At 37.6% G+C, this 17030-nt stretch overlaps 2 protein-coding genes across 2 annotated transcripts in view; one reads left to right on the plus strand and one right to left on the minus strand.

Moving 5' to 3' along the window:
• The window catches only part of LOC113060105 (CCR4-NOT transcription complex subunit 10), a 25852-nt gene extending 15151 nt beyond the window's left edge, over positions 1-10701 (minus strand). Inside the window, exon 1 of the mRNA XM_026228938.1 lies at positions 10680-10701. The gene's annotated coding sequence lies outside the window, so the exon portion shown is untranslated. The remainder of the gene's footprint in view (positions 1-10679) is intronic.
• On the plus strand, positions 8923-15114 carry LOC113060106 (putative ferric-chelate reductase 1). Its single transcript, XM_026228939.1, has 7 exons — positions 8923-8957; positions 10547-10647; positions 12073-12273; positions 13596-13691; positions 13817-14000; positions 14415-14552; positions 14658-15114. The coding sequence occupies exons 2-7, from the start codon at positions 10549-10551 to the stop codon at positions 14696-14698; spliced, it is 759 nt and encodes a 252-aa protein (XP_026084724.1). The 5' UTR covers positions 8923-8957; positions 10547-10548; the 3' UTR covers positions 14699-15114.
• Positions 15115-17030: the final 1916 nt, after the last annotated feature.

The raw sequence follows: 17030 nt of genomic DNA on the forward strand, positions 1-17030 counted from the left end.
TACTACAAGTTACTAAAAATTGTACTGCAAGTAATTACATAACTCAATAGGCCTATATAGTTAATTTGTGCCTCTGCCATGCAGGACCCATGTGTCCCCAGTTCAAACCCAACTTAGCACATAAATATGCCATGCAGGACCCATATATGCGTTTCCAGATCAAACCCATCCGGCCATCCCCACTCAGCCCATAAATATGCCATGCAGGACCCATATATGCATTCCCATGTCAAACCCATCTGGCCATCCCCACTCAGCCTATAAATACGCCATGCAGGACCCACATATGTGTTCCCAGTTCAAACTCATGCCCACTTTGCCCATAAATGCACCATGCAGGACCCATATATGTGTTCCCAGTTCAAACCTATGGCCACTTGTCCCATAAATATGCCATGCAGGATCCATATATGCATTCCCATTCCAAACCCATGCACACTTGAACCATAAATATGCCATTCAAGACCCATATATGTGTTCCCAGATCATACCTATGCCCACTTGGCCCATAAATATGCTATGCAGGACCCATATATGTGTTCTCAGTTCAAACCCATGCCCAACTGGCCCATGCCTGTCCCTTATGGAGCTCAGGAGGCCATGGAACCTGGTATTTCTATGTTCTTTTCTTTTTAATAGTCATGGACAAAGTTCTTTAAAAAACATCTATGACATGTCTACTCTTCATGCCCTTTGTTAACTACAGTATGATTTCACTAATAATAAACATATGTTGCATAAAGCATCCATATTTTTCCGTGCCCATGTTGATTAGAGTATTAAAAACTTAAAGGCCCAGATTCACAAACGGGGTTTAGCTTAATCCAGGACAATGCCTTAGTTAAATTAAGATATTTATGTAACTTTTACAAAAATTTCTTAGAAGAAAATGTTACAGGTATCCATCTTAACGCAGAAATATGACACTGACATATTTTAAGATATGTCAGAGCAAGATATCTTCAGTTCAGACACCTCAAACATGCATTTTAGTCTGAGACTAGCTTAAGCCTTGTCTGTAAAACCAGGGAAAGATTTAATTTAAAGTTTAGAACATATTTAACTTTAGAAAAGATGAAAAAGTTTGATTAAGATGCGATTATTCCCGAGTTAACTCATGACAATCATGCGATTAATCTATGTTTTAATCTATATAAATATTTGAATTGATTGACAGCCCTAAGTTAAAATGACTAAACTTAAATGTAGGCTTACGCTGGTAACTCACGAGTGGACTTTCCTCATCAGTATAGGCTATATTTTTTCACACTTTTCTCATTCTCACTAATTCAAGTTTTTATATGAGTGAACCTCTGAAGGGAACCAATTGCGTTTTCATTTGACCTAATAAAGTATCATTTATGAGCTGAGTGCTGCTTTGTTTACAACCGTTACCACGGAAACCACTATATTTATGACATTCCAAAAGCACCTCCTACTGGCAGAGAATGAATGTACATTTTCAATAATCTAGTCTGCAGTTTTTGTTCAGAGCAATGTGAAAATCCACCCACATAAATCCATTTTAAATAATATAATAATTTATACTTTATACTTACAGATACCTTTTCTTAACAATTTTTTTGTTAAAACTTTTTCGTGGTCTACAACATGAAATAATACAAGTGTCTGCTGAATGATTAAATGCCCACCCTGGTTACTTCCTTCTTCCCACTACGAACTTTGTTACAATGTGCAATACAAAATATATGAAAATATAGAATATATAGTATGTAAAAATATAAAAAAGAATAGCTTAAAAAAAGAATGTGATGAAAGAGAAAGAAGAAGAGACCTTGTATGCTGTGGTGTTAAAAAGACTAGTGTTTAAATTGTCCATGATGCCAGTCAGATGGGTTATGAGTGTATGAAGGTCCAGCAGGCAAAGTGCCATTAAACAAGCTGAATTTATCCTGATGATACACATGGAAGTGCCAGTGGGTTTTGACTATTTGTCAGTCTAATGGCCTGGGGGTATAAACTGTTGTGGAGTCTGGATGTTCTGGCAGCAGTTCTCCATTACCACTTACCAGATTTCCTGAGGGTGTAGAAATTGTGAATGGGATGGGTGGTGTCCTTGATGACTTTATTTTCGACTTTATGAACTACTTTACAGTACTTTCAAGATCGATACTATTTAGAGATAAAATTAAACCATGCAGCCATCAGCTACAGTATTGCATCAGATGTGTGCACTATAGATCCCCCAAGGAACAGTTCCACTCATTCTCTCTAGACTCTACTTTAGGAGAGGAAGAATTGTATAATCATCTAAACAAACAACATGTGTGTTAGACCCTATTCCATGTAAGCTCTAAAAAATAGGTGCTTCCAGAAGTCATAGATCCTCTTCTGACTATTATTATTCCTCATTGTCATTAGGATATATCCCCAAAACCTTCAAACTGGCTGAAGCCTATCATCAAAAACCCACAACTTGACCCCAAAGAGCTAGTCAATTATAGACTGATCTCAAATCTGCCTTTTCTGTCCACGATACTAGAAAAGGTAGTATCCTCATAATTATATTCCTTCTTAAAAAAAATGGTATCTGTAAGGATTTCCAGTCAGGATTTAGGACGTATCATAGCCATTAATCTGTAGCAGTGAATGAAGAGGTATCATATCGATCACAAGTGCAGTATGGAATACCTCAAGGCTCAGTACTATGGCCGTTACTCTTCATGCTTTACATGTTACCCTTGAGAGATATCATCAGGTGTTAGTGTCATGGTTGGTAAACCGTGATCTCCGGGTGTTTGCACTTTGTGGTGAAGTCTGTGTGTTTCGCGTCTGCACTGATTAGTTTTTGGCCATCTCCGTTAATTGTCATCAGCAGCAGCTGTCACTCATTACTCATCCCCTATATATTGGCTTGTCTCACGTCTTGTGTTTGTGAGATCTTTGTTTAATGTTGTTTACCCTGTTTGTCAGCTTCAGTGTTGTCTGCGTTGGATGTCTAGGTTTTCCCAGAACCTCATCCACTCTACGCACTTCCACTCAGCTACAAACACTTACCTTCGGCTCTATTCCTCGTAGCTCCTGTGCCATCCTCTCCTGCTGCCTTCTGACTGCCATCATCCGGATTCCTCACCTCCTCACCACCATCTTGGATTGTCGTCTTCCCAGCATCATTGTTCCTTCGTGTTTGTTTGTTTGTTTATTTTCATTAAAAACTGTTAACTCGCATTTGTTTCCAGCCTTTCCTTTACCCTACCACCACCGATTAATCTCACCATCATGGAAGCAGCGAGCACCAACACCCTCATGGACTTCATGCACCACAACGTTAAACGAAGGAATCAGCAGCAGAAGAGAATCTCGAACATCGGACGTGCTGTCCAAGCCCTGGTGGCACAGGGGTCCGAGCTCACCTAGCAGATCCATCAGCTCACATCTCCCACTGCCCCCATTGCACCGCGCGTCCCCCGGGAGACCCCCCAGGATCACTTCCGGCCAGAGACGCGACTTCTGGCACCTGAAAACTATTCTGGTGAGCCAGCATTTTGCAGAACCTTCTTAACCAAGTGTTCAATGCATTTCACTCGACAGCCCCGCACTTTCGCCACCGATAAATCAAAGGTGGCGTTCACCCTCATGTTACTGTCGGGCAAGGCCTCTCCAATGGGGGACAACAGTGTGGGAGAATCAACATCCCTGCTGTGCCTCGTTCCTCGGTCATTGTTCTAATGTAGCTTGTCACCCAGGGATATGTAGAACTAATGGGTTGGTTAGACAACGATTCTGGTGACCACGTATGGCTCATGACGTCCAAGTTTTTTTTGGCTTGCTCTGTTTGCGCCAGTGGTAAGTCATCTAACCGACTTCCTGATGGGCTTCTTCAACCACTATCTGTCCCTTTCGAGACCCTGGTCCCACATCGCTCTAGATTTTGTTACCGCCCTCCCGCCCTCTAATGTCATGACGATCGTTTTGACCGTAGTTGACCGGTTCTCGAAGGCGGCACATTTCATTCCCTTGCCCAAATTACCTACAGCCAAGGAGACCGCGGTCACTGTCCTAGAACACGTTTTTCGGCTTCATGGCCTCCCGGTAGACGTGGTTGCTCTCAGCTCTCAGATCTCAGTTCATATCCAAATTTTGGAAAGAGTTTTGCAAATTGCTAGGAGTGTCAGTTAGCTTGTCTTCGGGTTATCATCCCCAAAGTAACAGACAGTCTGAGCGAGCCAACCAAGATTTAGAGAGGACATTGCGATGTTTGGTCTCCAAGAATCCTTCTTCCTGGAGTCAACAATTCTCTATGGTGGAGTACGCCCACAATTCTTTGCCAGTGTCAGCTATGGGCCTTTCTCCATTTCAGTGTAGTCGCGGTCCCCTCCGCTCACGCGTTTGTCCAGAGGTGCCACCGCACCTGGATCAGAGCCTGCGAGACTCTGGTCCGGATGAGGGAGCGCACTAAGGCTAAGGCCAATCACCACCGGTCAAAGCCTCCCGTTTACGTTGTGGGTCAAAAGGTGTGGCTTTCTACTAGTAACATTCCTCTGTGTTCCGTTTCTAATAAATTAACTCCCAAATTTATTGGCCCACTTACTATCAGTAAGCCTCAAACTACCTCCTGCGTAGAAGAGGATACACCCCGCCTTTCATGTGTCCATAATTAAACCCGGGTTTTATGCACGTATTAATCTGCCTACTCCGGTTCCTCCGCCACTGCGTCTCGTAGATGGGGAACCAACTTATTCTGTAAATCTTATTCTGGACTCGAGATGGAGGGGACGAGGATTCCAGTACCTGGTGGACTGGGAAGGTTACGGTCCGGAGGATAGGAGTTGGGTACCTGCTAGGGACATATTGGATCACTCCCTTATTGATGACTACAATCAGCAGGTAGGCCCTTCTGGGAACTACAAGAGGGGCTCTTAGAGGGGGGGGGGGTAGCCTACTGTCACGGTTGGTAAACTGTGATCTCCGGGTGTTTGCACTTTGTGGTGAAGTCTGTGTGTTTCGCGTCTGCACTGATTAGTTTGTGGGCGTCTCCATTAATTGTCATCAGCAGCAGCTGTCACTAATTACTCATTAAACAACGATCTCACAAACATAAGACGTGAGACAAGCCAATATATAGGGGATATATTGGCTTGTCTCACGTCTTGTGTTTGTGAGATCGTTGTTTAATGTCGTTTACCCTGTTTGTCGGCTTCAGTGTTGTCTATGTTGGATGTCTGTGTTTTCCCAGAACCTCATCCACTCTACGCACTTCCACTCAGCTACAAACACTTACCTTTGGCTCTATTCCCCGCAGTTCATGTGCCATCCTCTCCTGCTGCCTTCTCACCGCCATCATCTTGGATTGTCGTTTTCCCAGCATCATTGTTCCTTTGTGTGTGTTTGTTTGTTTATTTTCATTAATAACTGTTAACTCGCATTTTTTTCCAGCCTTTCCTTCACCCCACCGTCACAGTTAGCTTTCACTGTTATGCTGATGATATTCAGTTCTATATTTCTTTGCAGCCTGGCAAAACATAGCAATTGAAAAAACAGAGGTGTTAATTCAAACTCTGCATGTGATAACCTAGAATGCTGTCTAAGACTTCATGGCTGCTCTGTCAATTCTTCGTCATCAGTTAGGAACCTAGGGGTGCTATTTACTAGCAATCATGAAAGCCATGTTTCTATCATTTGTAAAACTGCATTTTTCCATCTTAAAAATATATCTTAAAGGGACAATAAGTAACTTTTTAGGTATTTTATTATCTAAAATCAATATTTTTATTCATAAATATGCCCTCAATGGTGTACAAATACCTATGCCAATGTTTAAACTAATCCTCGTAAATGAAGAATTTATTATCTTTATATACATGGGACGGGTAGGTCGACGGAGGCTTCCATGTAGTTCCGCCATCTTGAAAAACTATAATAGCAGAGAGGGACAAAAAGTACTAAGCCAACGCGTTTCCACAACGCGATTTCGGTCAGAGCCAGAAACGCAGGTGCAGATCAGTGAGAGGCGCTTGAAACTGCACCGGCAAGTTTAAAAGTCTGGATTGCAATCTTATTATGGAGCATACATATGCCGCGCCACAGGAGAAGAAAACATCGTCGCCAAAACAGTCAAAAATAGAACGTAAAAGGAAACTTGACCGTAGATTACAGAAAATGAGTTAATGTCGTAGAAGCTTTTTCTAGGTGGAAAGAGCTAATGCTGGATAAAGATTTCAAAAGAGATGCTGAAGTGGCCTGTTTTCTTCTCGACAGGTGGGTCAGTGTTTGATGATGATATCTAACAATGCACATAATTCAGAAAATATAACTAATAAAGAAGACATAACTACTAATTACAATATTTCATGTTTTCCACAGTCAGTAATTCATACTGTAACATTTGTTTGTTAGTTGTCATGTTGCAGTTTGTTTGAAATAACACACCTGTTCACCTGAAGGAAAACTCGACGAAGTGCTATTAGAAGACATCCTGTCAAAGCTTTTTGGTACATATCGCCTACCGTAGATGCAACCCGCATTTGAAAAAGCGAGGCGCTGGAGAGCAAAATTAGTTTGAATGCAAAATACTATTTCACCACTAGATGGGAGTAATTCCTACTTACAGTCCCTTTAATTATTGTCTATGCTCTACATGTCAAATGCAGAAATGTTAATCCATGCGTTTATGATCTCAAGGTTAGATTATTGTAATGCTTTATTGGGTGTTTGTTCTGCACGCTTAATAAACAAACTCCAGTTAGTCCAAAATGCAGAAGCTAGAGTTCTTACTAGAACCAGGAAGTATGACCATATTAGCCCGGTTCTGTCAATACTGCACTGGCTCCCTTTTAAACATCGTATAGATTTCAAAATCTTGCTTATTACTTATAAAGCCCTGAATGGTTTAGCACCTATTTGAATAAGCTCTTGTTACATTACATTACAATACGGTTGACTCGCCTTCATTTCATGCCATAATAAACAAGATCCCTTCCACTGTCAATGCCGCGCTGCCTCACAGAACAGCTTTTTTATTCTTACATGGAGGAGTATTCAGTGATGGAGAGAAATCTAATATTTTTTATTAAATAATGTATTAATGTTAAGTCAAGAAAGGCTGCTTTATGTTTTTTTTAAAAACATTAATTTTTTTCAGGAAATAGTTTTTAAGTTCTACTTTGTCAGGAGATAGATTGTGGATGTTACTGTTAAAAATACACTGGCAATAAAGTGAGTGTTGGCAAAACTGGTTGTCATTTTTATGTTGTCGGCAGCTGCTGATTGTAACTAATAAAGTAACTTGTAAAGTAATTAGTTACTTTTAAAATCAAGTAATCTGTAAAGTAACTAAATTACTTTTTAAATCAAGTAATATGTAAAGTAACTAAGTTACTTTTTCAAAGTAACTGTGGCAACACTGTTCACTACATCTTAAGAAGAATGGCATCTATGCTCATATTAGTCTCTTTCATTCTTATTCCGAGGTCACCGTAGCCATATAGATCCAGTCCATAGACAGATCACATGGTGGATCAGCCCCTAAAGATGACATCCACAGCACTGAATGTCAGCACAGACTATGTCAACCAGATGTGCAAAAGAGACAGTTCCCCTCTGAAGACCTCATCACCTCAACAACCATCTGCACACTTGACTTGATTTGTATTTGACAGCTCTCTTTCCATTCTGAATTTGGTCGCTGGCATTTGGCACATTAAACTCAGTGATCATATTTATGACTATGCCACAGCTATTTTTTTTATGTTTCGCTTCCCTGTGTTTACAATGTGGAAAAACTTGAAATCCTAATGTATCAGAGGAAGTTACAGATTGGGGTGTAACCCATTTTTCTAAAGAAAATCGGCAACATTGTTTCAGAAAAGTTTCTGTAGCTGGTGCCAAACTGGTAATCTTAATCGAAATACCAGCTGGCATAGTATATACTCAATATGATAAAATATAATAGGTAAAACTAAGATCTTAAATAAAGAAAAAGAAGAAGAAAAAAAGAACATTTGTACTATACGGAAATCAAAATAATAAAAATTTCATTTATGGCAAGAATTAAATTTTTATTTAAAATGTCGATTTTTCTGTTTTTATTTATTTTTTTCTGCCAAGCTAGCCTAACACTTTATGTTCTTTTTTTAATCACTGATAACAATCCTCATTTCTTCCATTTTTAATTTAAATGAACACAATAGCCTTCAAGTAAATAAAAGTGAAACAAGTCATGAAGCTGCGATTACTACAAGAATGTTATCTTCTTGCAATCTTGAAACACTTTGCAAAAACAAAAACATACTATTCCATCAGTTGTCATCTGACCATTTCTTAAACAAGGATGTTGTGATTATGAGAACAAAAGATTTATTCATTAACTGCAATGCAATGGTTACAAAAACATACATTGGACTGTGGCCATGAAACTTCAGCTTTGCTGAAGGAACATCACCTTCAATACCCATCAGTCAACCACAACATCACTTTCTACAACACTAATGCTAACCAGCTCAGCAATAGCCAGATCATGCAGGTTTGTGTTTTCCAACTTTATACCTTCACCCTCTCTGTTTCTCTGTGGTACAAGAAGCTGCCAACATCTACCCTACCATTATATCTCCCATGAAACTGCTGAAGATTTACCAATTACACAAGCACCAACAGGAATGACCACGAACAAAGACATTATAACAACTTATTTATTGCATTAATTGTTCCTTGGACAAAATAAAAGCAAAACATAAGGAACTAATGCTGAACATACAGAAAGTTATCAATGCAAATGAGTTAAACACTCAAACACAATACACAATGCAATATAATAATTATATAGTTCTTTTAGAACAGTTTCACTACTCTTGTATTTCCTCATGCTTTTTTATGGGGTGTGATCGTTCCCTGCCTGGTTCTGTGGGAGTTGAGTTCCATTTAAAAGATGCGCACAGAGGAAGTTTTCACAGATTTTTGAGAGTGTGAAGGTGAATCTACTGGTAAAGACACACCAACAGGTAAATAATAAGAAGCATCTTTTGTTATGAGGTTGACTCAAACTAACTCAGGGTTAACCCAAAATTTATGATTTGAACTACAGTTTGTATTAATTTTATTTTTTACAAAAATACAAAATCTAAGATTACTAGTGGCTGTGTTGCATTGTAAATTGTACTTTTATATTTTATATATTAATATAGTGGCAATACACATAAGCAATTGACTCGAGTCAGGGGAGGCAAGGAAAATGTAAAAATAAAAATTTAATAAATTAAAGCAAAGTATTTCTATTCAAAGTATTTTTTCATATGTAAGCATCAAAACAATGCTCTACTGTATTGCAATGCATCAACGCAGTCAATACAACACAGTCATGAATTACTTAAAGAGGTTGCCTAAACTGTGGACTAGCTTTGACTCTTCCTGCTGACTTGAATGGCAATGTTTCCCGTTTTCCAGCTGATGGCTTTTTGTTTTTACTCAGAAATGTGCACACTGTTTCTAATGTTCACTGACGTTTTTAACACTACGTTTAACCTCTGGTTATCATAATTTTAAACACCACTTTTAAACGCAGGTAAAGAAACATTTCACACCTGTAATTTGAAAGTAGTGTTAGCACCGTTAAACCCTACTCTGAAGTGCATCCTGATCCTGGCAGTGCTAAGTTTGTTCAGTGGGAAACACAGCGGTGTTTGCCTTTGATACTGCTGGACGCTTGGCAACAGAAAGCCAATAGGAAATTGAGCAGCAAAGCATGTCATGTCAGTAAAAGAAAAAAAAAAAAACGCATTCTGTAAACAGCAGCGGGTGAGAGAAAAGTAAGTCGTCAAAAGATGGAAAGCGTGTGAACTGGAGTGATGAGGAGATGCTATTACAGTTATGGTCAGAAAAGTATTTTCAAGACAAATTGGAAGACCTTTTTTTAATATACAAATAACTGGCAAGTGTGTAAACAGGTTGCTTGCTGTTCGTCCAATCAGTGACAGTGACACCACAAAAATGTTAACCCAGGGTTTAGAAATGTACAGTGAAGTTTAATGTGAAGCTCAGTAAACCGCACAATGAATCTCTTATTTTCATCATGTCTGCACTTAGTTGTGAGATGATACACAAGCTTTTAAAAACTGCAGCGCTTCAGCGGTGAGTGAATTCTGACAAAACATTTCTGACTGGTCATTGCATTCAAGAAATCAACATATGTCTGTGATTGCAATTGTCCCCATAATGTCACCAATGCAAATTCATATACAGTTAATTATAATTAATATATAAAGAAAAATATCCTAAAACTGATTTACTAGCATAGTGCTAGTGAAATATTAAAGAGAAATTAGTTACCAAGAAAGAGTTCACAATCCTTAATATCTATCTATTTATAGTATGAATTAGATTTTGAATCAGACTCCTCTAGGCTTAAACAAATAACTACTTTGATAATTTTTGAGTAAAAAAAATACTTGTTTGTGGTATGTCATTTGTTTATTATATAAATATATAGTTTAATGTTTATCATTTTTAGAATTAATTCCATGAAGTATATGTGTATTATATCAGATTTTATTTTAAGATTAATTTGATTAAATGTGTATAATCTTTCCCTCAGATATGGAGAGCAAGCTGATGTTTTTGGTGGTTTGTGTGATTGGTTGTGCAGTGTCTAGCATAAAGGCTGACGGGCACCTATCAGCACCAACAAATTTAACTGTAAGAATAACATTTACTCCTTTTGCACTCACCTGCACAGTTTAACTCCAGCACACCTGCTAGGAACTTTCTACCACTCCTAAAGACCTCGATTAGCTGGGTCAGCTGTGTTTAATTAGGGTTGGAGCAAAACACACCCCTCGTCCAAAGCCTTGTCCAAATACCCACAATTGCGGTCTTGGCACTTTACTACTTGTCTACTTCTATGATGTATTTCCTGTATTTGGCCCAAGTGTTCTAGTGAGGATGAAGGTCACAAGTGTGTGTCAAACTTTTTCATTACCCGATGGGACACACTTATAGTACTGCAAAAATGTAAGTGTTTACATAGCTTTGTTTAAATTTTACTTTGCATTTTAAAATCAACTTCTAAATGTCTGGTCAGTAGTCCATATAACATTACAGTTTTAATTTTGCTTCTTCTAATTAAGTGATAAAAAGCAGTTCCAAATGTTGTACAAAATAAATAAATATAGGAATAAAATGTGTAGAACTTTGTTTTACTACCAAATTATATGTAATTTCTAATTATTATTAATATATAGTATTAACTTACATGGGAAAGGTTTCTGCGACCTCTCGCGATCCTGGCAAAAAGTCTCGCAATTTATTTCCTCAACATGATGCATGATGGGATACACTAAGCATTAAGTGCCGCTTTTGAAAACTGAAAAATTCTGCCTTGGTTGGAAGGCATCAAGGCAAGTCCGGATTCAATATTTGCTTCAGTTCCTGTCTCCTGAGATGCTTTCATCTGGCAAATTTTTGAAGCCAGCATAGATGTATCTTTCGATGCCTTTGATATCCCACATTCCTGTGCGTTCCATTCTGTGACAGTTAAGCCAAAAATAAATATGGTGTCTAAAAGTGGTGTACCACTCTGGAGCGGTATTTAAGGCTTAGTGTTCATGTTCATGTTCAAGCATCATGTTTTGGAAATAAATTGTGAAACTCTCATGAGAAACCTTTCCAATGAATGTTGAATATAAATAATAATGAATTATTTTAAATTATCACTTAATTAATTACCGCATCTTTTATAGGCACTACTGAACAGACCTTTAGAAGTTGATTTTAAAATGCAAAGTGTTGAAAATAAACATAAAACTCTGTAATCACTTGCATTTTTGCAACTCCATAAGTGTGACCCATCAGGTAATTAAAAGTTCTACACACATTTGTGGTCTTCATGCTGACTTGAACACTTGGACCAAATACAGGAAACATGTCATATAAAAGTAGTAAAGTGGTCAAGTGCAAAGACTGCAAGTGCGGATATTTGGACAAGGCAACTGGAGGTCTCTGGCCCTCCAGGAGCTAAGTTTAATTAGCTTTTTTAACCTTGTAGTTTAGGGTGTAGATACTGACAAATGTATATCTGTCATTTTTTTTCCTGTTTGTTTTTTTTTTTTCTCTTATTGATAGTCCAACATCACCCGCAATGATTGTGGAAAAACCAAACTATGTTTGGACAACCCTAAAGGATGTGATCCTTCAGGCAATTCTCAGTGTTTCTTCACCTCAGTACAGATTATCTTAACTACCTTAAATCTGAAGGTTGAGCTCAGTGGCAACTCCATCGGTTACATTGCATTAGCAGCTGGAGTGACATCTAATGTGGCTCAGGTAAGCACAACACACATTCACACTTGTTTATTCTCATAAATACTAAGCTGCATTTAAGAACGACAGGCCAATACAAGCTTAAGGCTTGTTCAATACTTGACATCTACTTGTGGTGCAACTGCTCATGTTAATTTGAAAATGTTTGCAGTGTGAATCATCAGAAAACAAGCAACGACATGTAAATGCTCTATATCCCTTTTTTAATGACCTTTGCAATGCAGATATTAGAGCATTCACACATTGCTTGAAACATGATGTTAGGTTTCATGCACATTAAACACACTGAGTCTTGTAAAGTAAATCTGATTTAAATCAGCCCATCATGGCCTCCTAACAATCCCAATATCCGCTGATTGGCTTCATCACTCTGTCTCCTCTCCACCAGTAAGCTGGTGTGTGGTGAGCGTTCTGGCGCACTATGGCTGCTGTCGCATCATCCAGGTGGATGCTGCACACTGGTGGTGGATGAGGAGATACCCCTTGACTATGTAAGCGCTTTGAGTGTCTAGAAAAGCGCTATATAAATGTAAAGAATTATTATTATTATTATTATTAAATTGTTTGTGTTAAATAGATATATAATAAATAATTATCAAATACAAATGACAAAAAAAAAAGTCTTAATTATTCCAACCCTCTCGAGTAAAATTAATTAAAATAAATTTTATTTGTTTTACTAATCATATCAATGCAATTAGATTCATATGACAACGTACAATGTAAAAGAAACATACAAAAACCTATTTCTGTCAGGCCCGGAATACAGGAAACCACTGAGAAAGATCCAATTGCGGGTACATCTTTATTAAAGGGGCAATCCAAAGAATAAACAGTCCAGGCAGGGGTCCATATCCAACAAATCCAAAACATAAACAAACACGGACACAAGGCAAGGGCACGATGAGTGATGGACATGAATTAAAAAAAGGACTCCATGATACATACTAAGCAGACCGGGTTAAATACACAGGGAGAGACAAACGCTAATGCGAAATTGACAGAGTGTAATGAAAGATAACCAGTGACAGCTGGGTGCAATGATTTAGGCAGAGACATGAGGAATGTGGTTAATGAAGTGACAGACACCGTGGGGAAGGAGGACATCTAGTGGATACCCAGGGAACACTACCCAGACACTGTGACACTTACTTTACAACCAAACTGACTCACACTAGTAATGAAACTGTTTAATTCTGTTGTCTAGGAAACCAACAACTTCATCCCGCTTTCACATTACTTGAAGCAGTATGTTGACTGCGGTCCACTTAACAGATTACAAGATTAATTTTGTCTCATAATAAAATTCTATTTTTTTTTTCCAGGGCCTCAATATCATCTTTGTGTGTGGCAATAATAATGGCAGGTTCTTCTTCCGGACTGCAACACTCATAAATAACACACTGCTGATAACAAATATAGTAAGGGTTATATATTTTAGCATATGAGCACTTTTACAGACCTTTCCCATTTTTTACAAAAATGTGGAATTATCAAATGTTTTTGATATGTGCATCAATATCAATATATATTTTTTTTTTTTCAGCCCAATGTAAACAATATCCAGGGTTCGATACAACCAAGCTTGATTCAGTGTGTTTTCAGCATCCCCTTTGATGCAAACGTCATCAACTTCCTAAGCAATGTCAATGTCACAAATGTGAACATTAGCAACATTGCTAATTCCCAGCTGAATGTTTTCCTTGACAACCTGCAGGGTTCAACCAATGGTGAGTTACTTTTCAAAACACACACAAAAAAGCTGGTTGTTATTTGATTCTGATCTCTGCCTTGATAAACAAATCACTTCTGTCAAAATAGCTAGGATCAGTTGAAAATCATTTCCATTCCTGACTTTTAATGCCGTGGAAAAGGTGGTCCATGATTTAATTACATCAGGACTGGACTTCTAGGTCTTTTCCTGTCCACGTTTGAAAGCTTACAGATAGTTCGGAATGCAGTTTCCATGTCATTTATCAAATGTATCAAATTTGTTACATTGAACTCCACATCCATGTGAATATATATATATATATTATTTGTAACAGGAAAATGTATAATAAATGCAAAACAGTAATGTTTTTACTAGTTATATATAAACACTGAGCTGATCATGAGCTGTCATTTTGCACTTTGATTTATAGGAACTGTTCTAGGAGAACCAAGAAGTGTATTTGGGTCCTCTGTTCCAGTGAATCTAGCTAATGTCAACTCTACTAATGTTGTAAGCCCCATAGCTAATTCAAAAGACAGCATCTCACTTAACATCTTACTGAGTCATGGTAAATACTTTCTTGGTCCTCCAATGGTGTGTTAAATCACAGTTGAATATATAAAAAATCTCAATACTTACAGTTCAAATAACCCTTTATTTTCCCAACTTACAGCTGCAATTTGCCTACTCAGTATCTTCTGGCATCTGATCTGAGGGGCCCGAGAGAGATCTGAAGACTAATTGTGCTGTGGGTGGAGTAGTATAGATATGCACTAGCATCAGCATGTTTTGCTAAAGTATTCATACCTCCACTGGTGTCTTTCTTTATTTGATTCTTAGATTATTTGCAAACATATAGGAAACCCATGTATGTTTGACATATACAGGGTGTTGGGCACATATATAAAGCCCATATATTAACATATACATATATACAGCCCAAGCACATGTATAATCCTTCTTTTTTTGTGTGTGTGTGTGTGATCTTTTAATGATCCTCTGACAATATACTGACAGTGGAAATGATCCTGAAAACTTTTTTTTTGAAGTTACATTAAAAGCTTATTAACAAACATAATAACATTAAAATACAGCGTTATTTGTTTTTCTGGGGTCATATCTATTATATCCACACTTAATAATATATTCACAGCTAAATTTGCATTAGCACCATTTTAAGAATCTCTTGTCTATCACAAAACAATATATAATGCAGAGCTAATTGAGAGTGGCGTGTTTGATACTAATGATATTAACAAGTAATAATAAATAAATTATAAACAAGTATTCTGGAAGATCTCTTAGACTGAACATTTAAAACAATAAAATAAATGTAAAATTGCAATAAGATTACGATAAATTTGCAACTATCCATCCAATTGTGATAAACTGTTACACTGATAAAGATGCAGTTATAGTAACCTCACCTCACTGTAACTGAAACAAATCTTTTTCATATATATATATATATATATATATATATATATATATATATATATATACCTCATCCAGTGAAGAGAGGTTTTGAGAGATATCACTACAATTAATCTAAATGAGCTTATAGGCCAAAAAACCTACAATCCCCTTTCTAATTGACGTGACGACACAAGAGAGAACAAGTGGTAAATGGAAAAGAAGGGCTGTGATTGATGGCCTGTGAATTTTGGTTTATTCAAGACCCAGTAACTATGACTAATCCTGCTCTCAGGGCACAGGAGAAAAAAATAATGTATTTATAGTTAGTTATATCATTCTTGGTGTGAACAAGCCTTAAACCACTAGATGGCACAAAAACTCACAGCAGCTCTTTTCTAAGCATCTATGTTTCAGTAATGCACCTGTAAAGTTGGCTGATCCTTGATACTTTCACATCGGAGTGTGCAGTATCTCATGAGTTATATCCTGTATTTAAAACCTATCATTTACAGCACAACCATATCTAATTGTATCTAAAAACACAGGAATATTTTTACATTTCATGTAGCAAAGATAGATATTGAAATGCATTCCAGTATCACTACAATTTATCTAAATGAGTCTTATAGCCACAAAGCCTAAAACCCCCTCTCTAATTGACATATAGATGGGAAAGAGAGACAAAGAGTGATGAATGGAAAATAAGAATCATGACTCATGGCTTGTAAATTTCGGGTTATTCAAAGAGCCAGTAATCATGACTGATCCCACTCTCAAGGCACAGGGGAAATTGGAGCGTTCCAGAAAAAAAATAACATAATTGTTGAGACATCTTTAGCAGTGGAAGATGAACTCTGAGGGACTCTCAACCGCTCACTGGCCACCTTACTCTACAATCGGTTTAATTCCTTTCATTTTGTGACGTAAAATTAAGACCCTTGGGTTGTTTAATAACCAGTTCCTCTCTGATTGAAAATGGACGATGCATTGATCTCTGTCAAAGTTCCGCCAGAAGACAAAAAAAAACAAAAAAAAAAACATATTGGTTGCTGTGGCAGCTCTTTTGATACTTGTAAGGACTACACGTACAGTTTTAGACTGAACCAACAATCATATAAATGAAAATGTCGAATTAAATAAGAAAAGAGTTTGTTTCAATGTGTTTGATCATTCATCCATTTATAACCATTTGGAAGCAATACAAAGTTCGCACTCTGGATTGACCATAATACCCTGCTGTTCCCATTATTCATTAGAATTATTATTATGTTTTTGGTGTTGTTGTTGTTTGGTTTACCTGGCAACAACCTCTTCTTTGTCAAAGACAATAATAAAGCCATTTATCTGCAAGCTCACTTAGCCATCATTTTGCCATGACCATTCTAGTAAGATGTAATTTCACCACTTGTGATTTACAATGTGGACAAATAGCTTGAGCAACTGTCATTTTCAATGGAGTAGGAAGTCATTATGGAGTGAAGGAGATGCTTTTATTGGGCTCAGAGGGCATTCAGAGACAGATGAGAGCAAGGATATGAGTGCTGGCCTCTTTGATAAAGTGTGCCATTAAATCTATGCTTGTGTGGAGGGAAAACAGCTTCAAGCTGCCCTATAGTTGGACCTGTGAATC

The sequence above is a fragment of the Carassius auratus genome, chromosome 41 (assembly GCF_003368295.1).
Source record: "Carassius auratus strain Wakin chromosome 41, ASM336829v1, whole genome shotgun sequence".
NCBI lineage: Eukaryota > Metazoa > Chordata > Actinopteri > Cypriniformes > Cyprinidae > Carassius > Carassius auratus.

Bases quoted from the DNA above. Each gene is read 5' to 3' on its own strand.
- LOC113060106 (XM_026228939.1), top strand. From the start codon at position 10,549: ATGGAGAGCAAGCTGATGTTTTTGGTGGTTTGTGTGATTGGTTGTGCA. The intron at 12,274-13,595 runs GTAAGCACAACA...TTTTTTTTCCAG, and splicing joins TGACATCTAATGTGGCTCAG to GGCCTCAATATCATCTTTGT. The intron at 14,553-14,657 runs GTAAATACTTTC...CCCAACTTACAG, and splicing joins TAACATCTTACTGAGTCATG to CTGCAATTTGCCTACTCAGT.